The 26,597-nt window shown below is 27.1% G+C and overlaps 13 protein-coding genes across 13 annotated transcripts in view; 10 read left to right on the forward strand and 3 right to left on the reverse strand.

Moving 5' to 3' along the window:
* Window positions 1-2,099, forward strand: part of DICPUDRAFT_157566 (uncharacterized protein) — a gene marked incomplete at both ends in the record, with an annotated part of 2,797 nt that extends 698 nt beyond the window's left edge. The window contains 2 exons of the mRNA XM_003292758.1: window positions 152-1,939; window positions 2,025-2,099. Coding sequence (XP_003292806.1) covers window positions 152-1,939; window positions 2,025-2,099 — 1,863 coding nt within the window. The remainder of the gene's footprint in view (window positions 1-151; window positions 1,940-2,024) is intronic.
* Window positions 2,100-3,345: 1,246 nt separating this feature from the next.
* Window positions 3,346-4,065, forward strand: DICPUDRAFT_41144 (uncharacterized protein; the record flags this gene model as incomplete). Its single annotated transcript, XM_003292759.1, has 3 exons — window positions 3,346-3,518; window positions 3,605-3,766; window positions 3,837-4,065. 3 exons carry the CDS (start codon window positions 3,346-3,348, stop codon window positions 4,063-4,065), a joined length of 564 nt encoding a protein of 187 aa, XP_003292807.1.
* Window positions 4,066-5,091: 1,026 nt separating this feature from the next.
* DICPUDRAFT_41108 (uncharacterized protein) lies at window positions 5,092-6,333 on the forward strand (the record flags this gene model as incomplete). Its single annotated transcript, XM_003292760.1, has 1 exon — window positions 5,092-6,333. A coding segment is annotated over one exon (1,242 nt), but the record flags the coding sequence as incomplete, so codon positions are not given.
* A 225-nt stretch (window positions 6,334-6,558) lies between these two features.
* On the reverse strand, window positions 6,559-7,854 carry DICPUDRAFT_41155 (uncharacterized protein; the record flags this gene model as incomplete). Its single annotated transcript, XM_003292768.1, has 1 exon — window positions 6,559-7,854. The coding sequence occupies one exon, from the start codon at window positions 7,852-7,854 to the stop codon at window positions 6,559-6,561; it is 1,296 nt and encodes a 431-aa protein (XP_003292816.1).
* Window positions 7,855-9,148: 1,294 nt separating this feature from the next.
* DICPUDRAFT_83413 (uncharacterized protein) lies at window positions 9,149-10,311 on the forward strand (the record flags this gene model as incomplete). Its single annotated transcript, XM_003292761.1, has 2 exons — window positions 9,149-9,225; window positions 9,324-10,311. 2 exons carry the CDS (start codon window positions 9,149-9,151, stop codon window positions 10,309-10,311), a joined length of 1,065 nt encoding a protein of 354 aa, XP_003292809.1.
* A 1,162-nt stretch (window positions 10,312-11,473) lies between these two features.
* Window positions 11,474-12,476, forward strand: DICPUDRAFT_157571 (uncharacterized protein; the record flags this gene model as incomplete). The annotated part of the gene is made up of 2 exons (XM_003292762.1): window positions 11,474-11,550; window positions 11,720-12,476. 2 exons carry the CDS (start codon window positions 11,474-11,476, stop codon window positions 12,474-12,476), a joined length of 834 nt encoding a protein of 277 aa, XP_003292810.1.
* Window positions 12,477-13,179: 703 nt separating this feature from the next.
* Window positions 13,180-13,810, forward strand: DICPUDRAFT_83415 (uncharacterized protein; the record flags this gene model as incomplete). Its single annotated transcript, XM_003292763.1, has 2 exons — window positions 13,180-13,216; window positions 13,428-13,810. The coding sequence occupies 2 exons, from the start codon at window positions 13,180-13,182 to the stop codon at window positions 13,808-13,810; spliced, it is 420 nt and encodes a 139-aa protein (XP_003292811.1).
* A 275-nt stretch (window positions 13,811-14,085) lies between these two features.
* On the forward strand, window positions 14,086-14,571 carry DICPUDRAFT_83416 (uncharacterized protein; the record flags this gene model as incomplete). Its single annotated transcript, XM_003292764.1, has 1 exon — window positions 14,086-14,571. The coding sequence occupies one exon, from the start codon at window positions 14,086-14,088 to the stop codon at window positions 14,569-14,571; it is 486 nt and encodes a 161-aa protein (XP_003292812.1).
* Window positions 14,572-15,710: 1,139 nt separating this feature from the next.
* On the forward strand, window positions 15,711-18,043 carry DICPUDRAFT_157574 (uncharacterized protein; the record flags this gene model as incomplete). Its single annotated transcript, XM_003292765.1, has 3 exons — window positions 15,711-15,787; window positions 15,879-17,676; window positions 17,792-18,043. 3 exons carry the CDS (start codon window positions 15,711-15,713, stop codon window positions 18,041-18,043), a joined length of 2,127 nt encoding a protein of 708 aa, XP_003292813.1.
* Window positions 18,044-18,525: 482 nt separating this feature from the next.
* On the forward strand, window positions 18,526-20,806 carry DICPUDRAFT_83418 (uncharacterized protein; the record flags this gene model as incomplete). Its single annotated transcript, XM_003292766.1, has 2 exons — window positions 18,526-18,602; window positions 18,709-20,806. 2 exons carry the CDS (start codon window positions 18,526-18,528, stop codon window positions 20,804-20,806), a joined length of 2,175 nt encoding a protein of 724 aa, XP_003292814.1.
* A 417-nt stretch (window positions 20,807-21,223) lies between these two features.
* DICPUDRAFT_41106 (uncharacterized protein) lies at window positions 21,224-22,546 on the reverse strand (the record flags this gene model as incomplete). Its single annotated transcript, XM_003292769.1, has 1 exon — window positions 21,224-22,546. One exon carries the CDS (start codon window positions 22,544-22,546, stop codon window positions 21,224-21,226), a length of 1,323 nt encoding a protein of 440 aa, XP_003292817.1.
* A 146-nt stretch (window positions 22,547-22,692) lies between these two features.
* On the reverse strand, window positions 22,693-23,300 carry DICPUDRAFT_92933 (uncharacterized protein). Its single transcript, XM_003292770.1, has one exon. The coding sequence runs from the start codon at window positions 23,291-23,293 to the stop codon at window positions 22,757-22,759; it is 537 nt and encodes a 178-aa protein (XP_003292818.1). The 5' UTR covers window positions 23,294-23,300; the 3' UTR covers window positions 22,693-22,756.
* Window positions 23,301-25,538: 2,238 nt separating this feature from the next.
* DICPUDRAFT_92934 (uncharacterized protein) lies at window positions 25,539-26,263 on the forward strand. Its single transcript, XM_003292767.1, has 2 exons — window positions 25,539-26,219; window positions 26,243-26,263. The coding sequence occupies exons 1-2, from the start codon at window positions 25,613-25,615 to the stop codon at window positions 26,254-26,256; spliced, it is 621 nt and encodes a 206-aa protein (XP_003292815.1). The 5' UTR covers window positions 25,539-25,612; the 3' UTR covers window positions 26,257-26,263.
* Window positions 26,264-26,597: the final 334 nt, after the last annotated feature.

Here is a 26,597-nt window from a genome sequence, read left to right on the forward strand (position 1 = left end):
TCACACATAACCCAACAACAAACCCAACAACAAACCCCACAACAAACCCAACAACTTAACCCAACAAACAACCCAACAAACAACCCAACAACAACAACAAACCCAACAACAAACCCAAAAATTAACCCAACAACAAACACAACAACAAGAGGACCAACACTTAACCCAACAACAAACACAACAACAACAACAAATCCCACAACAAACTCAACAAACCCAACAACAACAAACACAACAACAAACCAAACAACAACCAACTAAACAACAACAACCACCTCAACCAACCAAACAACCAACTCAACAACCCACCCAACAACAACAACAACCAACCAAACAACCCACCCAACAACTACCAACTAAACCACTTTTGGTATCAATAGATCCAAAGTTATTAAATAAAGCATCGCCACCCACAGCACCACAACAACCAAATAACTCATCAACACCAACATCATCATCACATAGATCCGTTTTAAAACCATTTAATATTTTAAAGTATTCCAAAAACGCTATCGAAGAAACCCTTTATAGACCATCAGCTAATGTAAATCAATCTAAAAAATTAGTACAAGATGAAGAAACTCAACAGTATATTAATTTATTGACTATTGGTTTTAAAAAGTTATTTGAAATAAATAATAGTAATGGAGAAACAAATCAAAAAGAATACAGTGGTGATTTTTCAAAAGAAGATTTTAAACAAGAAACCAATATTAAAATCCCAATTGATTCAAGTGTAGATTTAGATGACGAACAGATTATAAATCAATTCCATCTTTTAGAACCAGAATCCACATCTGAATGTTCATCATCAACTGTAACAACAATAGCAAGAACAACCTCATCAAATACAACAGTCGCTTCAAACTCAGAGCTATCATCATCTACAGCATCATTAACATCCTCATTATCAGATAAATGGCAGTTTACAATATTCTCACCAAAGGTTTTTAAAGCAATAAGAAAATATTATAATGTTGACAATGATTTCCTTAGATCCAAATCATCAATAGGCAGCCCAGAGATATATGATATTGTAAAATTTTTAGAGGTTCAAACTGTGGGTAGAAGCGGTAGTTTTTTCTATAAATCAGAGGATTCTAAATACTTTTTAAAAACAATACCATGGGGCGAGTATGAAACATTCACTAAATTATTTCCATCATACTATCAACACATTATGAAGTACCCAAATTCTTTGCTTCCAAGATTCTTGGGAGTATTTCGCCTAAAGGGTAAATTAAAATTAAGTGGTGCTTCCTATTATAATAGTGCCCATAGAGATATCATATTTGTTGTAATGGTCAATCTTTTCTATACTGAACAAAAGTTGGAAATTAAAGAAAAATATGATTTAAAAGGTTCAACAATAGGTAGATATGTTGATGTTAATAAAATTCAGCAAAAATTAGCCAAGGAGCAACAACAGCATCAAAACGGTACAGATAGTTTGAATACAAGTAATAGTAGCAATCAAATAAATGGTGTAGATAATAGTATTAATATTCAAACTCAAGATTTGACATTCAAAGATTTAAATTTAAAAAGAAATATTCATTTAGGTAAATTAAAAAAAGTATTTATACAACAGTTATCAATCGACTCTGAATGGATGTGCAGCCATGGTATATGTGATTATAGTTTATTGGTTGGTTTACATATTAGTGACAACAAATCAATTCAAACTCTTAAAGAATCTCAAGGTCCACTTGAGAAAAAGGATATATCCTATTTCAAAAAGGATTTTAATGGTATTATTGAAAGAATTCATACCCCTCCACAACCAACATCATTATCAACTTCAAATATAATTTATAGATCGAATACAGAAGAAAGTGATGGAGGTATAGTTTATTATTTAGGTTTAATTGATATCCTAACAACTTATAATTTAAAAAAGCGTGGTGAAAATGCTTTAAAAGGAATGTTCTTTGATAGAGTAAGTTTAAAATTAAATTTAAAAAATTTTTTTAATAAGGTATCTCAATACTAATATCATCTTTTATTTTTTTTTTCTTTTTTAGACTAAAATATCAGCAGTTAACCCAAAAGATTACCAAAGTAGATTTTTAAAATATATTGAATCAATTTTTGATTAATATAATAGTATTTTTTGTTCCTTATATATAAATAAATTAAAAATAAAAATAAAAATAAAAATAAAAATAAAAATAAATTAAGTTATATTTTTATTAAAAAAAAAAATATATATATATTTTTATTTTTATTTTGTTATTTTTTTATTATGCACACAAAGAATAAAGAGAAAAAAAAATAGAGAAATTAATTTCATATAGCAATTTTGGGTGGATGTGTGTTAATTTGTGTGCGAATGTATATAAATATTTTTCTTTTTTTTTTTTTTGAAAACTTTTTTTATATTCAAACACTCGCACAAAAACTCAAATACAAAATAAACAAATAATTTAAAATCGAATACAAATAATTTAGGAAATTTTAAATTACTTTATTTAAATAATAAATAATATTCTATATGCATCAAAATAAACTTTAGTTTGTTCTTAAAAATTTACTATAATATTTATAATTTTATTATAATTTATTGATGAGTTATCTTAGATTACTAAATTTTATTATGGTTTTTAAAGAATGGATTAATATAAAATGTAAATTTTTATTTGTATTTCAAAAATTATTTATTTCCTTTTATTAATTTTTTTTTTTTTTTGAATTATTATGTTTATATAAAAATTTTATTTTTTTATATTTTTATTTTTTTATTTTTTTATTTTTTTATTTTTTATTTTTTTTTTATGTTGCCTTGATATTGGTTCAGTTATAGAGACAGCAATAAGAACCCCAAACAACTATAAATTCAAACACTGGATCTTTCAAGACCTTTCGGACCGAATCCATCATATTTAAATTTTTGGATGATGGATATATTGCTGATATAAATAAAAGGATGTAATAATAAATTTATATTAAAAAAATATTTGAATTAAAAGAAATCTAGATTTTCATTTTGTTAATTTGCAATATATCCAACCATATGGTTTTTGTAACCCAAATTAAAAAAAAAAAAAAAAATTTATATTCCGAAAAAAATTTTGAAAAAATCAAAAAAAAAAAAAAACAAAAAATATTTTTAAATAAAATTGTTTTGCGACTTTTCCAACGGTACCCAACAATTAATATCTATACCAGTATTACACCCTTTAGTTTCCGTGTTTGTAGCAAAAAAAAAAGTATTTTTCTTTTATTTTTTTATTTTTTTTTTATTTTTTGTTTTTTTATTGATTTTTTTATTTTTTTTTTTTTAATATTTTTTATTTTGATAAGTTATTTTTTATTCATATACATATATTTCACAATAATTTAAACATGTTCAGTAAATCAATCTTACTCTCATTAGTTGCTGCTTATTTAGCCCTTGTTGGTGGAGCTGAAAGTGCCACTAATTATTTATCATGTTCACAAATGCAAGCTCTCGCTGCTCAATATTTCCCAGCTCAATATCAAACCGATATGATTTGTATTGCTCAAAAAGAATCATCGTAAGTATAATTTAAATTATTAATTAATTAATATATATAATAGTTTGTTTGTTAATAGTTTATCACTTATTAAATTATTACTATAGATGGAATGCTGATGCTACCAACCCAAGTTCAAGTGCTACTGGTTTATGGCAATGTCTTGCTAAAACTCACTGTGGAGAACTCTGCAAATGTTCAGGTGCTGCTGATTTAATGAACCCAGAAGTTAATGCTGCTTGTGCTGCTGCTATCTTAAAAGCTCAAGGGTAAGTAATTATAATAATAATAAAAATCTAATACCTTATATATTAATAATTATTATTAAACATTAAAAAGTCTCAATGCTTGGACTACATGGTCATCAGGTAAATGTAACGGTTGGAACTCTTGCATGGCCAGCCCAACTTCATCCTCATCAACTTCATCATCCTCAACAACTTCATCAACTTCAGGTTCAGGCTCAGGTTCAGGCTCAGATTCAGGTTCAGGTTCAGGTTCATCATCCAGTGGTTCAAGTGGTTCAGGCAGTGGTTCAGGTTCAGGTTCAGGTTCAACCCAATTTTAAAATAATCGATCAATATTAAATAAACAAATAAAAATTGTAAATAAATACATAGTTATTACTAAGAAGATAAAAAGACTAATACAGTGCCCGGAATATACATTTAGATCCCCTCAACTATTATTATATATTATATACAAAATATAATTTACCAATAATATTTTTTATATGAATAACCATGATACCCTTGACTTTTTACACTTATTTTTTTACTAGAATCTCATATCAAGACAAGTGTTAGAAATGGTGGTGTAAAGGAAATGTTTTGGAGAAATATTGTATATGGTCAAATTTATTTAGTTCATATACCTAAAGGATTAGATTCTAAACTCTATTTTGAAATTATTCAAAACCATACACAATTAACTTTAGAATATTATGCAGATTTTTTTAAATTTTTGGCAAATTTTTTTAATTTTTGTAAAATTTTTATTTTTTTTTTAATATTTTTTAAAAAAACCCAAACACCCCTTTATATTTTTTTTTATAAAAGCAATGGATAAGCTATTATCATCTCTAATTAACTTTAGTGTAAATGAAGAGTTAAAAAACAGTAGTAATATTTGTGATAGGTAAGTACAATACAATAAATAAAAATAATAAATTAATTAAAGGCTTATTGATTAGTGTTTTCTCTTTTTAACTATTCATTATAGATTATTATATATAGTTTGGAATAATATATTTTTAAGAAATGAAATTCATAAACATATTTTAAAGTTTATTGAATATAGTGTTGTAGATCTTAATAAATTACGATATGACCAGTTTAAAGATAAATCATATATAACAACACTTAGGTGGTATGGTGATACACTACCTGATAAAAATGAATTGCCACCATTTTTGACAAGTTTATATTTGTACAATTTTTTTAAAAAATTAACTCGAAAAACTTTACCAAATACAATTACTTCACTCACATTCGGTAATTTTTATGACCAAGTGGTTCTACCCGGCACACTACCAAATAGTCTTACAGCACTCACATTCAGTCATCGTTTTAACCAAGTAGTTCAACCCGGCACATTACCAAATAGTCTCACAACACTCACATTCGGAAATAAATTTGACCAAGTAGTTCCACTTGGCACATTACCAAATAGTCTCACAACACTCACATTTGGTGATAATTTTAACCAAGAAGTTCTACCGGGCTCATTACCAGACAGTCTCACAAAGCTCACATTCGGTCGTGGTTTTACCCATGTGTTTCAATCCGGCACATTACCAAATAATCTTACAACACTCACATTCGGCTCTAGATTTAATGATGTAGTTCTACCCGGAATATTACCAAATAATATCACAACACTCACATTCAGTGATTGTTTTAACCAAGTAATTCTACCTGACTCATTTCCAAACAGTCTTACAACGCTCACATTCGGTTATTGTTTTAACCAAGTAGTTCAACCCGGAACATTACCAAATAATCTCACATCACTCACATTTGGTCATTATTTTAAACAAGTAGTTCTACCAGGCTCATTACCAAATAGTCTCACAACACTCACATTCGGAACTAAATTTAACCAGGTAGTTCTACCTGGCTCATTACCAAATAGTCTCACAACACTCACATTCGGTTATGATTTTAACCAAGTTATTCTACCTGACACATTACCAAATAGTCTCACAACACTCACATTCGGTTATGATTTTAACCAAGTAATTCTACCGGGCACATTACCAAATAGTCTCACAACACTCACATTCGGAACTAAATTTAACCAAGTAGTTCTACCTGGCACATTACCAAATAGTCTCACAACACTCACATTCGGAACTAAATTTAACCAGGTAGTTCTACCTGACACATTACCAAATAGTCTCACATCACTCACATTCGGTGATAATTTTAACCAAGTAGTTCCACCGGGCATATTACCAAATATTCTTAGAACACTCACATTCGGTTATGATTTTAACCAAGTAGTTTCACCGGGTTCATTACCAAATAATCTCACAACACTCACATTCGGTAATGATTTTAACCAAGTAGTTCTACCTGGCACATTAGCAAATAATCTCACAACACTCACATTCGGTCATCGTTTTAACCAAGTGGTTCTACCTGACACATTAACAAATAGTCTCACAACACTCACATTCGGTGATGATTTTAACCAAGAAATTCTGCCCAGCTCATTACCAAATAGTCTTAAAACACTCACATTCGGTCGTGATTTTAATCAAGAAGCTCCACCCGGTTTATTAACAAATAATATTTCAAGGCTCATATTTGGTGATAATATTAACCAATTGTAATAATATTCAAATACTAGTTAAAGAATTAAAGAAATAGACATATAAATTATAAAACATCATACCTTAAAACTGTCGTAAGATTCCTTCTTAAGCCTAAAAATTTCCCTATATCTTCCGAATTTATAAATATTATTTAAATAAAGTGAATATGAAATTAAACAAAAAAAAAGAAAAAAAAAGGATCAACTATGATAGATTTTTTAAAACAAAAATTTGTTTATTTAACTAATTTAAAATTTTAAATAGAGTTGTAGTATTACTTAATTCTATTACTTTAGCCATACTATCAGGTGAGATTGCCACAGATGTTTGAATAATTTTTTCATTATTTTGATTGATTTCAAATGAAATAAAGTTAGTTGCATCACCAGCTTTTGATATTGGTTTTAAAGAGTATGGTTTGGCATTATCGAATGCAATTTGTTCATAACTGAACTGAGTCCAGTTTGATAGTTTTGTGGAATAGATTGATGGAATAAAGTAATGATAATTTATGTGCTTTTCATCCTGTGTATATTTATACCAACATAAAGCTTTTATAAATTGTTTATATGTAATTTCTGATACACTTTTACGATTTACTTTGGCTAAATCGATTATTGACATTTCTCTAATATCTGAAACCTTTAATGGAATGGTGCAATATTTAAATAAGTTACCTAATGTTTCTTCACCCAAACCTGCAAATTTTCTTATATTACATAGATATCTAAGATGAAAAACATCGTCGTCTTTTAATTTTGAATTTAATGTGCATATTTTGAACATAATTGCTGAAATAATATCATTCTTTGAAAGAATTTGGTCCTTTACTGTACTCTTAAATTGATCAATTTCGTTTGAATTAAATTCTATATCAATACTTATATTTTCTGAAAATGCTTTACCATTTGATGGATCTTTATAAAAGAAACCTAGATTTGAATTTGCATATTGATGTGCTTCATTAATATCGCTAAATTTATAACTGTCATTATTGTTATATTCAATAATTTCTGGTTTCTTTAAGGTAATTTTGTCGGCACCTAATGTATAGATTTGAGATAGATATTTAAAATAATAAAATACACCAGTTTGATCAAACATTGAGTGACTGATATTAAAACCAACTGAAAAACCATTACCAAAAATTGTTAATTTAAAAGCACCCATTTTCATACCGTTCAAATCTCCAGTTGCGCCCGATTGTTGTGCTGGGGTAATCACTTTGTTTGGTACTAAATTTTCAATTTCTGATTCTTCAATTAGTTTTGATGGTGCTTCTTCTATTTCTAGTATCTCTTGAGATTGGTTCTGTGTGTATGTAGCCAATGGTTTGCCATCCTTATCAACAGCTAGTGTTGACAATAGCATATCATAATCTTTAAACGATAAATTCATTGCATTTATAAATCTATTTATATCTATAGAGTCTTTAAAATAGAAACAACCTCTAACAAAAGCTGGGGATGCAAATATATTATTTGGTGATTCTATTTTTTTAACCCAACTTTTTTTAGTTGTATTAAATGATACAGTCATTTTATCTTTATTAAACATATAATCTTCCATTATTTATTTTATTAATTTGTTTGTTTTTGCAAAACGAAAATATTTTAAACGAAAAAAAATTTGAAAAATAAAAAAAAAAATTTAAAAAATATCTTTGACATTTATTTTTTTATTATTTTCATAATTTTTTAAAAATAATTTAAGGTTTAAAAATGTGTGAAAATACTATGATATCTCGGATTATAACATATTAATAATATAATTTTATATAAAGTTCAATAGTTTAGAAATTTTAAAATATTATAAATTTACAAAATTGATGATTTTTTATTCTGAACGTGTTTGTTTGATTTAAATTTCTTTTTATTAACAATTTCTATGCAAAACGTTTCTAACTGACAAGTCAGATATAGTCGCTTGAAACAGATGATGATAAGTACTAATGCTTCTTTTACATTCTTCAATTACATAATTCAAAATTTTTGAAACATATCAGATTTTCATCTCTTTCTAGAATCTTTTTTTCTCTTTCATAACGTTGATGGTCAATGATCGGACCTGTTTGTTTATATCTATGAATTGTTTTTGCCACTGTTGTTTTGTGAAACACCCAATTTTCTATTAGAGTAATGGTCTCTGCTTTTGAAAGTGAATATTAAGAAACGAAGTTCATCAAATAACCTCATTTTGATTATGTTCTAGTAATTATATTTAAAATTTAAAATATTAAAAATGATTTAAAAAAAATTCGAAAAATAAAAAAAGAAATATTTTTTAAAATTTGTTTTCCCACTGTGCAGTGTTAATTGTAATTAAAAAAACACTCAAACATCTTTAAATAGATGAGGTATTTAATTTAAAATATATTTGCAACATATGAAAATTCACAGGATTGGGCGAAGAAGCATTGGGTAATCTTTATATAAACAAAGGAATTCCGTTGGTGGTATCAGATATAATGAAGAAATCCCTAATACAGCGCCCGAGATATATTTAGACCCCATGATGATATTATATATTAATTTGTTTGAGTAGTTTTTTAATTACAATTAAAACTGCACAAAAAAATAATAAAACACAACCATTAGAATCAGGAGTGGTGAAACTGGCTCATTTATTAGTGTGTAATAAATTCAAATAAAATTTTTTATAAAAATTAAGCTTTGATAAGTTTATATCTTTTTTTTAAAAAAATTTAATTTATTAGATTATTACAAACGGTTTTGATATTTTTATAAAAATTTAATATTTAAGATATCTTGATATTTTTAAAAAAAAAATTTTTTTTTTTATAAAAAAATAAATAAAAATTTTTATATTAACAATGAATGACCTATTATCATCTCTAATTAACTTTAGTGTAAAAGAAGAATTAAAAAACAGTAGTAATATTAGTGATAGGTAAGTACAATAAAAAAATCTAAACAATAAATTTAAATAAGAATCGATTAATTAAAAGCATATTAATTGTGTTTTCTCTTTTTAACTATTTATTATAGATTATTATATATAGTTTGGAATAATATATTTTTAAGAAATGAAATTCATAAACATATTTTAAAGTTTATTGAATATAGTGTTGTAGATCTTAATAAATCACAATATGACCAGTTTAAATATAAATCATATATAACCAGACTTAATTGGAATGGTGATACACTACCTGATAAAAATGAATTTCCACCATTTTTGACAATTTTAAATTTGTTCTATTGTTATAAAAAGTTAACTCCAACAACTTTACCAAATACAATAACTACACTCACATTCGGTTATGAATTTAACAAAGTAATTCTACCCGACACATTACCAAATAGTCTCACAACACTCACATTCAGTCAACGTTTTAACAAAGTAGTTCAACCCGGCACATTACCAAATAATCTCACAACACTCACATTTGGTCATTATTTTAACCAAGTAGTTCCACCGGGTACATTACCAAATAATCTCACATCACTCACATTCGGTTATGATTTTAACCAAGTAATTCTACCCGGCACATTACCAAATAATCTCACAACACTCACATTAGGAACTAAATTTAACCAGGTATTTCCACCTGTCACATTACCAAATAGTCTCACAACACTCACATTCGGTTATTGTTTTAACCAAGTAGTTCTACCTGGTACATTACCAAATAGTCTCACAACACTCACATTTGGTGATAATTTTAACCTTGAAGTTCTACCCGACACATTACCAAATAATCTCACTACACTCACATTCGGTGATAAATTTAACCAAGTAATTCTACCCGGCACATTACCAAATAGTCTCACAACACTCACATTCGGAACTAAATTTAACCAAGTAGTTCCACCTGGCACATTACCAAATAGTCTTATAACACTCACATTCCGTAGTAAATTTAACCAAGTAGTTCTACCCGGTGCATTACCAAACAGTCTCACAACACTCACATTTGGTGATAGTTTTAATCAAGAAGCTCCACCCGGTTTATTAACAAAAAATAATAATTAAAGATAAAGATACATAAAACCTCATATCTTAAAACTGTTGTAAAAATAAATTAAACATTCTAATTGATAACATTTCTTTATCATATGACCTTTAATTCTATTAAATTAAAATACAGGCTTTAAAGTTGTATTTCATCAATTGATATATTGTATCATTTTCTTCTTGTAATTTTCTTTAATGGAGGTTTCATGAATTTCTTTTTATTAACAATATTATTTCTATGCAAAACGTTTCTAACTGACAAGTCAGATATGGTCCCTTGAAACAGATGATGATTAGTACCATTAATGGTCTCTGCTTTGAAAGTGAATATTAAGAAACCAAGTTCATTAATTAATCTTATTTTGTTTATGTTCTAGTAATTATATTTGAAATTTAAAATTTTAAAAATGATTTAAAAAAAATTCGAAAAATAAAAAAAAGAAATATTTTTAAAATTTTTTTCCTATTTCCCACTGTGCAGTGTTAATTGTAATTAAAAAACCACTCAAACATCTTTAAATAGATGAAGTATTTAATTTAAAATATATGTGCAACTTTAGAAAATTCACAGGATTGGGCGAAGAAGCATTGGGTAATCTTTATATAAATAAAGGAATTCCGTTGATGGTATCAGAAATAATGAAGAAATCCCTAATACAGCTCCCGAGATATATATTTAGACCCCATGATGATATTATATATTAATTGTAATTAACACAGCACAAAAAATAATAAAACCACCATTAGACTGGTTCTTTTATTAGAGTGTGTGTTATAAATTTAAATATATTTTTTTATAGAAAATTTTTAATTATATTATGCGGTTGGATCAAAACATGCCTTTAAAAATTTTGACAAAAAAAAAAAAAAAAAAAATTTTAAAATGGGAAATGTTACAAATAAAAAATTAACATTAATTTTTTAAAATATAATGTTTTGGGAAAAACGAAATCTGTTAGGGGTAAAAAAAAAATTAAAATTTTTTTTTAAAAAAAAGTGTTTTGTAATAAATGAGGTATTTTGATGTGTTTATATTATTTATTTTTTAAAAAAAAATTATAAAAAAATAAAGCAATTGTTGATCTTCAAATTGAATATAAAATCTTTATTTATTTATATTTTAATATTTTTATTAATCGAAAAATAAAATATTAATTTTTATATGTAAAAAAGATTTAGAATGAATGAGCTATTATTATCTCTAATTAACTTTAGTGTAAAAGAAGAATTAAAAAACAGTAGTAATATTAGTGATAGGTAAGTACAATAAATCTAAACAATAATTTAAATAATCGATTAATTAAAAGCATATTAATTGATGTTTTCTCTTTTTAACTATTTATTATAGATTATTATATATAGTTTGGAATAATATATTTTTAAGAAATGAAATTCATAAACATATTTTAAGGTTTATTTATTGTAGTGTTGCACATCTTGATAAATCACAATATGACAAGTTTAAATATAAATCATATTTAACAACACTTAGTTTGTTTGGTGATACACTACCTGATAAAAATGAATTTCCACCGTTTTTGACAAGTTTATATTTGCCCTATTTTTCTAAAAAGTTAACTCCAACAAATTTACCAAATACAATAACTACACTCACATTTGGTGATAATTTTAACCAAGTAGTTCTACCGGGCACATTACCAAATAGTCTCACAACACTCACATTAGTTAGTGATTTTAACAAAGTAGTTCTACCCGGCACATTACCAAATAGTCTTACAACACTCACATTCGGTCATCGTTTTAACCAAGTAGTTTCACCGATCACATTACCAAATAGTCTCACACAACTCACATTCAGTCATAATTATAACCATATAGTTCTACCTTACACATTACCAGATAATCTCACAACACTCACATTCGGTCATTATTTTAACCAAGTAGTTTTACCCGGCTCATTACCAAATAGTCTTACAACACTCACATTCGGTTTTGGTTTTAACCAAGTAGTTCAACCGGGCATATTACCAAATAATCTCACAACACTCAGGTTAGGTTATAGTTTTAACCAAGTAGTTCTACCCGACACATTACCAAATAGTCTCACAACACTCATATTTGGTCAACGTTTTAACCAAGTAGTTCCACCAGGCACATTACCAAATAGTCTCACAATACTCATATTCAGTCATGAGTTTGAAAATCTATTTGATATTCAATAATTAGATTAACCTAAACCAGTTTCACTGTAAATAAAGAAAATAACAAATAACAAATAATAAATAACAAATTACAGAAAATAATTTTATATTGTCAAAAATGATTATTGTTGTTTTTTTTTTTTTTAAATGTGTTGAGGGGGGTAATCTAATAACATATAAATAATTTTATAAAAATAAATTATTAAGTGATAAAATGGGTGTATGCGTGTGTTTAGTGAGATTTTGTTTAATTATAATTATAATTATGTTTTATTCGTGTTTTTTTTTGATCCAATTTCAGTTTTATTCTCAAATTAAAAATAATTACCTTAAATTATTTTTATAAAGACATTATTGAAATTAAAATGTTTGTATAACATTATATTATATGTATAATGTATAACATTTATTTTTAACGATGAAACAATATAATAAAGGATTCAGAGAAAAGAAAAAAATATAATTTTTTTAATTTTAATTTAATTACAACCATTTTTTTTTAAAGATTTTTTAAAATTTTTTATTGAAATTTTCTATAAAAATTGAAATTTGATAGGTTTGTACCTTATTAGATTATTTCAAATGGTTTCGATATTGTTTTGAAAAATAATTAAAATTTTTTTTGTTTTCAAAACATGATATTTTCAGATGAGAAAATGGGTTTTATAAAGCAAACCGTATTTAATTAATATTACAAAACCCGGTGACAAGTATCAAAGATGTAATGAATAATCTAAAGGATTTAGTGGATTATGATGTAAGTAAATCAATGATAAAAAGAATCTTCCAAAAATGGAGATGGAAGAAACCACAGATCAAACAAATCTAAAAGTATACCGAAGAAAATTTGATGTAATAGGTTTATTTAAAAAAAGAAAAGTGGAAATAAATTTAAATAATAATCAATTAATTAAAAGCATATTAATTGATGTTTTCTCTTTTTAACTATTCATTATAGATTATTATATATAGACTATAGTATAGTTTGGAATAATATATTTTTAAGAAATGTAATTCTTAAACATATTTTAAAGTTTATTGAATATAGTTTTGTAGATCTTAATAAATCACAATATGACCAGTTTAAAGATAAATCATATATAACAACACTTAGTTGGAATGGTGATCCACTACCTGATAAAAATGAATTTCCACCATTTTTGACAATTTTAAATTTGTTCTATTGTTATAAAAAGTTAACTCCAACAACTTTACCAAATACAATAACTACACTCACATTCGGTTATGAATTTAACAAAGTAATTCTACTCGACACATTACCAAATAGTCTCACAACACTCACATTCGGTCAACGTTTTAACAAAGTAGTTCAACCCGGCACATTACCAAGGTGAGGAGTAACACCGTAAAAAAACATCTGGATCCTGATATTCACCCAAATTCAGAACTCTGCCATTTTAAATGGTATGAATCGTTAAACGATACCCGGTCCGGTCTCTTCAATCAGAATGCAATGTAGGTATAACACAGACTAGACCAAACCACAAAGATTGTGAAACTGATCTTAGTGGCCCAGCTTATATGAACAGAAGCTGGCTCTGACTACCACCGAAATGTATACTCAAACTATGACAGAACAAAGAAAACATTTGATAATCAATCTAGCAAAATGGCTTCAATAATCAGACAACACACAAATTCATTATTATACTACAAGGTGCTAAGTGAAGATATAGGTATTGGTAAGAAAAGACTATGGAGAGACTACCATGATACAAAATGTAGATTATGTTTTAGTGCTGATGAATCAATTGAATACTTAGTTGTTGGTTGTACTGGTATGAATAAACACGGTAGAATTAGACGTCATGATGCAGTTGTAACCGAGATTAGTAAATCATTGATCAAACGCGATGAAATTCCAAACGTGGAAAACAACTTGGATCCACACATTACTTATTCACAATCAAAAGATAAAGAAATGACTATTAATATTGAAATTATTCGGGACATATTCTCCAAAAACTCTCAATCGACGGCCAATAAACCAGACATTGTGGTAATTGATCATATTAAACACCTTGTGTATATTATAGAAGTCTGTGTACCTTTTGATGGTAATATTGAATTTAGACAAGCTGAAAAATTAAATTAGTATCACTACCTACAATCATATTTCCAGAATCAATATAAGTACAAAGATGGTGAGAATGGTCATAATAAGTCATACCATGTTGAACTTGTTGCCATAGTTGTTGGAGCATTTGGCAGGATCATAACTGAAGAATTATCTTATACATTAAACCCAAATACAAGAGATGCAACATCCATTCCAATAATGAAGTTTAAAGACTGCATTAATACTCTTCCGTTACCAGTAGCCGAAAAGAAATTCTTGAAAGTAAAAATACCTAGACTCGCAATTATAGGTACCGTACTCACTCTTGAAAGTTGGCACAAAAAATTTAAATCTTTAACCAATTACAAAATTTCCTTAAATCTTTTAAAGATTTTACTCTCTGCTTATTATTTCCTGTTTAATACATATATTTTTACATATCTTAAATTTTATATTATGTTACTCTTTTTTTAACATGTGAAGTAATTAACTATTAAATAAAATAATCAGTCATGATTAATATTTTCCATACCAAATAGTCTCACAACACTCACATTCGGTCATTATTTTAACCAATTAGGATATTTACAAAGTTAACTAATAAAAGTTTTTACAGGCTTTAAAAATTGTTTTGATATCATGTATCAATTTGTATTAAACAACAAAAATTTATTTTCAAAAGTAGGAACAACAAACAACCACAACTACAGCAACTGTTACAATTCATTGATAGTCTTTTTAATTTAAGATATTAAAATAAAAATTTTATGTATCAATAATATTTAAAAAATTTGGAACATATGTTCATAACTATTAATTGTTTTGTGAAACACCCAATTTTCTGTAATTTTCTATTAGAGTAATGGTCTCTGCTTTTGAAAGTGAATATTAAGAAACCAAGTTTTTTAATTAACCTTATTTTGTTTATGTTCTTGTAATTAAATTTAAAATTTAAAATTTTAAAAATGATTTAAAAAAAATTCGAAAAAATAAAATATTTTAAAATTTATTTTCCCTATTTTCTGCACTGTTTGGATTATTTCAAATGGTTTTGATATTTTTTTGAAAAATATTTTTTCTAAAAATTATATTTTTAATTGTAATATTTTTTAAAAAAAAAATTTTATTTTTTTTTTATAATTTAAAAAAATTTTTATTTATTTTTTATATTAACAATGAATGAGCTATTATCATCTCTAATTAACTTTAGTGTAAAAGAAGAATTAAAAAACAGTAGTAATATTAGTGATAGGTAAGTACAATAAATCTAAACAATAATTTAAATAATCGATTAATTAAAAGCATATAAATTGATGTTTTCTCTTTTTAACTATTTATTATAGATTATTATATATAGTTTGGAATAGTATATTTTTAAGAAATGAAATTCATAAACATATTTTAAAGTTTATTTCATATAGTGTTGCAGATCTTAATAAATCACAATATGACCAGTTTAAAGATAAATCATATATAACAAAACTTAATTGGTTTGGTGATACACTACCTGATAAAAATGAATTGCCACCATTTTTGAAAAGTTTATATTTGCCCTATTTTTCTGAAAAGTTAACTCTAACAACTTTACCAAATACAATAACTACACTCACATTCGGTAATGGTTTTAACCAAGTAGTTCTACCTGGTACATTACCAAATAGTCTCACAACACTCAAATTCGGTGAGTGGTTTAACCAAGTGGTTCTACCCAGCACATTACCAGATAGTCTTACAACACTCACATTCGGTCATTGTTTTAACCATATAGTTCCACCTGGCACATTACCAAATAGTCTCACACAACTCACATTCGGTCATTGTTTTAACCAAGTGGTTCTACCCGGCACATTACCAAATAGTCTCACAACACTCACATTCGGTAACCAAGTAGTTTCACCGGGCACATTACCAAATAGTCTCACACAACTCACATTCGGTCATTATTTTAACCATATAGTTCCACCTGGTACATTACCAAATTGTCTCACAACACTCACATTCGGTTATGATTTTAACCAAGTAGTTTTACCCGGCACATTACCAAATAATCTCACAACACTCACATTCGGTCATGATTTTAACCAAGTAGTTCCACCTGGCACATTACCAAATAGTCTCACAACACTCACATTCGGTTATGATTTTAACCAAGTAATTCTACCTGGCACATTACCAAATAGTCTTACAACACTCACATTCGGTTATGATTTTAACCAAGTAGTTCCACCTGGCACATTACCAAATAATCTCACAACACTCACATTCGGTTATGATTTTAACCAAGTAATTCTACCTGGCACATTACCAAATAGTCTTACAACACTCATTTTTGGTGAAAGTTTTAACCAAGTAGTTCCACCTGGCACATTATCAAATAATCTCACAACACTCACATTCGGTCAATATTTTAACCAAGTAGTTCCACCGGGCACATTACCAAATAGTCTTACAACACTCATTTTTGGTGAAAGTTTTAACCAAGTAATTCCACCTGGCACATTACCAAATAATCTCACAACACTCACATTCGGTAATGAATTTAACCAAGTAGTTCAACCGTGCATATTACCAAATAGTCTCACAACACTCACATTCGGAACTAAATTTAACCAAGTACTTCTACCCGACACATTACCAAATAATCTCACAACATTCGCATTCAGTTATAATTTTAACCAAGTAGTTTTACCCGGCACATTACCAAATAATCTCACAACACTCACATTCGGTCATTGTTTTAACCAAGTAGTTTCACCTGGCACATTACCAAATAATCTCACAACACTCACATTCGGTAATGGTTTTAACCAAGTAGTTCCACCTGGCACATTACCAAATAATCTCACAACACTCACATTCGGTTATAGTTTTAACCAGGTAGTTCTACCTGGCACATTACCAAATAATCTCACAACACTCAGATTCGGCTATAGTTTTAACCAAGTAATTCTACCTGGCACATTACCAAATAGTCTCACAGAACTCACATTCGGTCATTTTTTTAACCAAGTAGTTCCACCTGGTACATTATCAAATAGTCTCACAACACTCAGATTCGGTAATGATTTTAACCAAGTAGTTCTACCCGGCACATTACCAAATAGTCTCACAAAACTGAGATTCGGTCATTATTTTAACCAAGTAGTTCCACCGGGCACATTACCAAATAATCTCACAACACTCACATTCGGTTATAGTTTAAACCAAGTAATCCCACCTGGTACATTACCAAGGTGAGGAGTAACACCGTAAAAAGCATCTGGATCCTGATATCCGCCCAAATTCAGAACTCTGCCATATTAAACAGCATGAATCGTTAAATGATACCCGGTTTCATCAATCAGAATGCATTGCAGGTATAACACAGACTAGACCAAACCACAAAGATTGTGATACTGATCTTAGTGGCCCCTGCTTATATGAACAGAAGCTGGCTCTGACTACCACCGAAAAATTAGCCAAGGTAATAATAAATATGTCCGCACCAAGTGAATCAATGAATTCCTAAACATAACATCAATACTAAAAAAAACTATAAATAAAGTGGTCAGTTCATGACTAATAATTAAATACCAAATAGTCTTACAACACTCACACTCAGTTGTGATTTTAACAATTCCACCTGGAACATTACCAAATAGTCTCACAACACTCACATTATAATTTTAACCAAGTAATTCTACCTGACACATTACCAAATAATCTCAAAATACTAACATTCAGTCATGAGTTTGAAGAAGAAATTCTATCTGATTATGATAAAACAAAGAATCATAAGTTATATTCAAATACAGCAACAAAAAAAAATCAAAAACAACCACAATAACTACATTCCAATAACAATAACAAAATAATAATAAAAATAAAAAATATTTAAAAATTTTTAATTATAATTTTTTTTGTTATCCAAAAATGATATTTTAAAAAAAAAATAAAATTTTTTTTTTTATAAATTTATAAAAAAATTTTTATTTATTTTTTATATTAACAATGAATGAGCTATTATCATCTCTAATTAACTTTAGTGTAAAAGAAGAATTAAAAAACAGTAGTAATATTAGTGATAGGTAAGTACAATACAAACAATACAATAAATCTTAACAATAAATTTAAATAATCGATTTATTAAAAACATATTTATTGATGTTTTCTCTTTTTAACTATTCATTATAGATTATTATATATAGTTTGGAATAATATATTTTTAAGAAATGAAATTCATAAACATATTTTAAAGTTTATTTCATATAGTGTTGCAGATCTTAATAAATCACAATATGACCAGTTTAAAGATAAATCATATATAACAAAACTTAATTGGTTTGGTGATACACTACCTGATAAAAATGAATTGCCACCATTTTTGACAAGTTTATATTTGCCCTATTTTTCTGAAAAGTTAACTCCAACAACTTTACCAAATACAATAACTACACTCACATTCGGTAATGGTTTTAACCAAGTAGTTCTACCCGACACATTACCAAATAGTCTCACAACACTCACATTCGGTCATGGTTTTAACCAAGTAGTTCTACCTGGTACATTACCAAATAATCTCACAAAACTCACATTTGGTCATAATTTTAACCAAGTAGTTCCACCGGGTACATTACCAAATAATCTCACAACACTCACATTCGGTTATAGTTTTAACCAAGTAGTTTTACCCGGCACATTACCAAATAGTCTCACAACACTCACATTCGGTCATTTTTTTAACCAAGTAGTTCTACCCGACACATTACCAAATAGTCTTACAACACTCACATTCGGTAACCAAGTAGTTTCACCGGGTACATTACCAAATAGTCTCACACAACTCACATTCGGTCATTATTATAACCATATAGTTCCACCTAGCACATTACCAAATTGTCTCACAACACTCACATTCGGTGTTAGTTTTAATCAAGTGGTTTTACCCGGCACATTACCAAATAATCTCACAACACTCACATTCGATAATGAATTTAACCAAGTAGTTCCACCCGGCACATTACCAAATAGTCTCACAACACTCACATTCGGTAATGATTTTAACCAAGTAGTTCTACCCGGCACATTACCAAATAATCTCACAACACTCACATTCGGTCATAATTTTAACCAAGTAGTTCCACCGGGCACATTACCAAATAGTCTCACAACACTCACATTCGGTTATTGTTTTAACCAAGTAGTTCCACCCGGCATATTACCAAATTGTCTCACAACACTCACATTCGGTTATTGTTTTAACCAAGTAGTTCTACCCGGCACATTACCAGATAATCTCACAACACTCACATTCGGTAATGAATTTAATCAAGTAGCTCAACCGGGCTTATTACCAAATAGTCTCACAACACTCACATTCGGAACTAAATTTAACCAAGTAGTTCTACCTGACACATTACCAAATAATCTCACAATACTCACATTCGGTGATAATTTTAACCAAGTAGTTCCACCCAACACATTTCCAAATAGTCTCACAGAACTCACATTCGGTTATAGTTTTAACCAAGTAGTTCTACCCGGCACATTACCAAATAGTCTCACAGAGCTCTCATTCGGTTGTAGTTTTAACCAAGTAGTTCTACCCGGCACACTACCAAATAATCTCACAACGCTCACATTCAGTTATGACTTTAACCAAGTAGTTTTACCTAGCACATTACCAAATAGTCTCACAACACTCACATTCGGTTATTATTTTAACCAAGTAGTTCCACCTGGCACATTACCAAATAGTCTCACAACACTCACATTCGGTAATGAATTTAACCAAGTAATTCTACCTGGTACATTACCAAATAATCTCACAACACTCACATTTGGTGATAAATTTAACCAAATAATTCTACCCGGCACATTACCAAATAGTCTCACAACACTCACATTCGGTTATGAATTTAACCAAGTACTTCTACCCGACACATTACCAAATAATCTCACAACACTCACATTCGGTGATAAATTTAACCAAGTAATTCTACCCGGCACATTACCAAATAGTCTCACAACACTCACATTCGGAACTAAATTTAACCAAGTAGTTCCACCGGGCTCATTACCAAATTGTCTCACAACACTCACATTCGGTTATGATTTTAACCAAGTAATTCTACCTGGTACATTACCAAATAGTCTCACAACACTCACATTATGTGATAATTTTAACCAAGTAATTCTACCTGACACATTACCAAATAGTCTCGCAATACTCACATTCAGTCATGAGTTTGAAGAAGAAAATCCATTTGATTATGATTATGATTATGATTAAACAAAAAAATCATAAGTTTTATTCATGCAGCAACAAAAAAAAATCAACAACAACTACAATAATAATAAAAAACTTATATCAAAATGAAACAATTTTAGAACAAAATCATAATAATGAACAAGGAAACCATGACAAAATAATTAAGATATCGTTCAAGAACCACCAACACCTCAACTCTCACCAACTGTATAAGTAATCGATAGAAATAAACTAATAATTAACAGTCCAACTTACAACACTCATTTTTGGTGAAAGTTTTAACCAAGTGGTTCTACCCGACACTTTACCAAATAGTCTCACAACACTCATTCGGTGGTGATTTTGATTTTAAACAAGTAGTTCTACCCGACAGATCATCAAGTCCAAAATATTTAATTTTCTAAAAAATTTATGTGTGTTTATTTATAGATTATTTTTTTATTTTATAATTTTAAATAAATTTGTATTATTACCCATTTCTATGATTGCATCGATATTGTCGAATGTAACTGCAATTGATGTTGAAATTATTTTTTTGTTGTCGTTATTTATATCGAATGATATGAAATTTGTACCTTTAGAAGCTATTGAGATCGTCCTTAGAGCATAGGGAGTGGAATCATTGAATCTAACCTGACTATAGTCGAATTGGTTCCAATTTGATAAAATTGTTGTATAGGGTGTCGGGAAAAAATAACCATCAGAATCTATTTTGTTATCTTGTATATATTTATACCATATTAAATCTTTTTTAAAATGATCTACAGATATCTTTGAAACACTTTTTCGACTGATTTTTGCTAATTCCAGAAGTGATTTCTCTTTAATTTCCAAAACTTTTAATGGTATACAACAGTGAATATAAATATTACCTAAAGCCTCTTCACCTAAACCAGCAGTTTTTCTGATATTACATGCATATTTTAAGCTAAAGATATCACTATCTAAAAGCTGTGATGAGGATGCAAACATTTTAAAAAAAACTGCAGTGATAATATCATTTTTTGAAATACCAGCTTGTTTACCATCGATGCTTGATTTGAAGTTTTCTAATTCATTTATATTAAATTCTATATTGTACACTGGGATGGGGTGGGTATCTGTTGTTGCGGATATTGCATGCAATGATGGATATGAAAAGCCTATCTGATTTGCATATAATTGAGCTTCATTCATGTCATTAAATATTATAGACTCGATACTAAAAGCACTATAATCTGTAAAATGAGGTTTGGCCAATATGGTTCTTCCTCTTCCATTATTATAGAGTTGTGATAGATATTTAAAATAATAACACACTGCACCTTGATCAAAAATTGCATGACTGATGACATTCCCTAGACTGAAGCCATCTTTGAATAAGGTAAGTTTAAATACACCAACTTTGACACCATTTTCTGTATCTCTTGTTTTGATTTTATTTGGTAAAGAGTCCTCTATTTTACAATTGTTTATTGAATCACCATTTCTTTCTTCGATTTCCAATATTTCTTCATAGCCTGCTGCTTTGAAAAATATAAATGGTTTTTCACTTTCCTTGTAAATATATGACAGTAAAACTTGATAATCTTTAAAAGACTCGTCCATTGCTTCTATAAATTTTTCGACATTTATCGAACCTTTAAAAAAAAAACTACTCTTAATGAAACCATGCAATCTAAATATATCATTGGGGTCAATTACTTTCCTCCAGTTTTTATCATTGTTACTAAATTCTATTATTCCTTTTTGTTTATTATATAAATATCTTTTTTTTTCCATTTTTATTTATTATCCTATATTATTATAAATCAAATGAAATTAAAAAAAAAAATTTTAAAAAAATAATTTTTTTTTATTTTTATTTTTATTTTTTATAAAACCCAAAAAAGGAAAATGAACAGTCTTTTATAAAATAAAATAATAATAAACTATATATGAACTAATAAAATATTGTTTATTTTTGTAAATAATTGATTTTTTTTGATTTTTTTAAACTGGTAAATAACCAGTATATCTTTTATGATTTAAATATAGATAAATAAAACCAACTAAAAGTACAACTATGGCAATACATGATAAAATGATTAAGAAAATTTCCCATCCTTTTATATGCTTTACAATTGGAGGTAAGGAGAATTTGGCAAAGGCAATGTTGTTTTGATCAAAATAATACTGCGAATTTAAATTTAGATTGGTATTAATACTATGATGGTCACCATTATTTGTTATTAAGATTGGCTTAATTAAGGATGATAATAAAGAACTGTCATGCTCATTTGATGATGATAGTTTAAATAGTTGGTATGGTAGGGAAATGGTAGGTTGTTCTATAAAGTAAAGATTCACTGATAATTTATTTTTAGTGAGTAATAAACCTTTTATAAACATAGTGTTGTTTGTTTGATTTGGGTGCTCTTGATTTGCAATAATTGAAAAGTAGTTTGAGTTTATTTCAAGATTACCATTAATAGTTAATATGTCGTTAGCATTGTTATAGTTTACTATTAATTTGCTATTATCGTCCATTTGAAGGAAACCTCCTATTGTAACAGTGGAAGAGTAGTTTAGCTCTCCCATTTCACCATATAAAAATAGATTGCCATTTAATATGGAGTTGTTTATAATAGTTGTACCATTACTGTCAATTGATGATTCTAATGTTGAGTTTATTAAATAGAGTTCACCTGCATTATCTATAGAACCTACAATATGGCTATTTTGTACATTTGAATTTTGGATTATAAGTTTATCAGAGGAGCTTTCTACAGCGATTTGTGCATATTCTATATTAAAAGATCCAATAGTAACCTCACCATTAATACCAACGTAAGGGTCTGTATTATTTTTATTTACCAATGATTCAAAATCATAAAGTTTATTGATAGTTGATGATTTTATTATTAAAGTTGAATCCCCGGCCACACCAACGTTAATGCTATTTCCATTTATTTGATTTATAACATTCTTTACATTGCTTTTACTACCCCCGCCACTTGGTTCTACAGTATCAAATTGAATATCACCAGATCCAGTTACTTTAGACAATGTTAACGATGGATTGTTAATTACAATAGTACCTTTATTTAACACAACATTGTTTAATTGTTGGTTATTAATATTGCTTGATATTATTAGTTTTGCATTGGGGTCAATTGTAAAGCCACCACTTGATATCATTCCTAGTTTGTTTTTGATGGTAATATTTGATGAATCCTTTATGTTGACAATATCATTAACTACAAGGTTATTAAGTAAAGTTGATCCATAAAGCTGAGCTTTTCCTAATGTTACCTGACTTGTGGACACTAAACCATTTTTGAAAATTGCGACATCATAGTTGTTATTATTTTGATCATTAAATGTTATTAATACAGATTGGTCTTGGAAAGATGGGGTATTTGAAAAAGTTGAGTTTCCATTAACATGTAAAACTGAACTATTATAAAATAAAACTTTGGATCTATTATCTACATTTATATTTTTAGCGGTTATTACATTATTATTATATACATAAATTCCCGAGTTGTTCATTAGTTTTAATTTATTGGTTTCATAATTATTCACTGTATTTGATGTTTGATTAAAATAAACTGTTGCTCTTACAATATTAAATGATTTTATTAATTTTAAATTGCAATCTGTTAATATTAAATGTGGATGTGACTTGTCATCGCTTGTATGGTGACCTAAAATATTTAAAGAGCTGTATGTGATATTTAAACCTTTTGCAAAAACATAAACTTCTTTTGTATTAGAGTATGAATAATCTATATAAACATCGTCACCTTCATTTGGTAATTGAAATCCATCCCAACTCTTTGGATTATTGAAATCACATGGTGTTTGAATTGTACATGTACTAAGAGCTGCAAAATCTACTCTTTCTGAATTTACTTTTAAACTATTTAAAAATAAAAATATATTAAAAAAAAATAAAATAAATATAAATTTTAATTTCATTTTAAAGTTATTTTTATATCATATTAAAACTATTGTATAAAATATATATATAAAATAAAAAATATAAAAAAAAAAACAAAAAAGAAATGTATAAAATATTTTAAAATAATATTTAAATTAATTTAAAAAAATAATAATTAAATAATATATTGTCAAAAATGATTATTGTTGTTTTTTTTTTTTAAAATGTGTTGAGGGGGTAATCTAATAACATATAAATAATTTTATAAAAATAAATTATTAAGTGATAAAATGGGTGTATGCGTGTGTTTAGTGAGATTTTGTTTAATTATAATTATAATTATGTTTTATTCGTGTTTTTTTTTGATCCAATTTCAGTTTTATTCTCAAATTAAAAATAATTACCTTAAATTATTTTTATAAAGACATTATTGAAATTAAAATGTTTGTATAACATTATATTATATGTATAATGTATAACATTTATTTTTAACGATGAAACAATATAATAAAGGATTCAGAAAAAAGAAAAAAATATAATTTTTTTAATTTTAATTAACCACAAACATTTTTTTTTTTAAAGATTTTTTAAAAATTTTAAAAAAATTTTTTTTTATTTCCTTCAAAATTTCATTTAAAATTATTTTTAATTTTCATTAAAACTCACACATCCAACAAAAAATAAATATGTAATCACACGTTAATTTAAAGAATTTTAATCGAAGAATGAACTCTATTAAACTTAAATTATTTAGAAATTAATAATATAACCCAAAAAAAAAATATAAATTAAAAATTTTTTATTTTTATTTTTTCATTCATCAAACAAATAAACAAATAAACAAATAAACAAATAAATATTATATTCATTTAATTTTTATAATAACTCGGTTCAAATATATATTAATATAACTTAATAATAAAATGGCAACTATTTTTGATATCTTATTAAATCAACATTTAAATAATAATAATAATAAAAATAATTTTAAATCACAAACAACACAAACCAAAAAAGAAATAATCAATTTTATACCAGAATCAGATGCTATTGAAACATCTGATTCATTAATCATTGAAACTGAATTAGCAGGTGTAAATAAAGATGATATTCAAATTGAAATTAATGACTCAAAACTATATATTCAAGGTGAAAAGAAAAGATCAACATATAAAAACAACACTATTGTAACCACTACCACCACTGCCACCAGTACCCAAACTGACAACGAGCCATCAATTGAAGAGTTTGAAAACGATATTAGTACCTCTGATACCACTGCCACCAGTTTACAATCATCAAATAAAGAAATCAAACCTGAATCAAGTACAAACAACACTGTCACCTCTGATACCAAAGAACAAGTTAAAAAGTATATTAGTGAAAGATCATGTGGTAAATTCAAAAAATGTTTTGACTTAAACAGAATTATATATACATTAGATTTATCAAGTATCAAAACACAATACAACAACGGTCTTTTAACAATAACTATAAACAAGAAAAAAGATTATTCAAATACAATTAAAATAAATTTAGTATAAATAGGAAAATTAATTTATCATAAATAAAAATATCATAAAACTATAAATTTAAATAAAAAACTTTGTAAATAAATAAAAATTAAAAAAATTAAGTTTAAATTTTAAATAATGTAATATCCTTTGACTTTACAAATTGAATTGCTAATATTTTAAATACTATTGATTGGTGTTCTTTTATATTCTTTTTTTTTTATTTATGAAAAAAATTAATTAAAATTCATTAATTATTCAAAATAAAAAAAAATTTTTTTTTACAGAATAATTGATCTTATAAAATACTAGATATTATTATTTTTATTCTTTTCTTTTTTAAGTGATGATTTCACACAGATTTAACATTCATATAGATATTAATAGAAAATCG

This window comes from Dictyostelium purpureum (assembly GCF_000190715.1).
Source record: "Dictyostelium purpureum unplaced genomic scaffold DICPUscaffold_371, whole genome shotgun sequence".
Taxonomy (NCBI): domain Eukaryota; phylum Evosea; class Eumycetozoa; order Dictyosteliales; family Dictyosteliaceae; genus Dictyostelium; species Dictyostelium purpureum.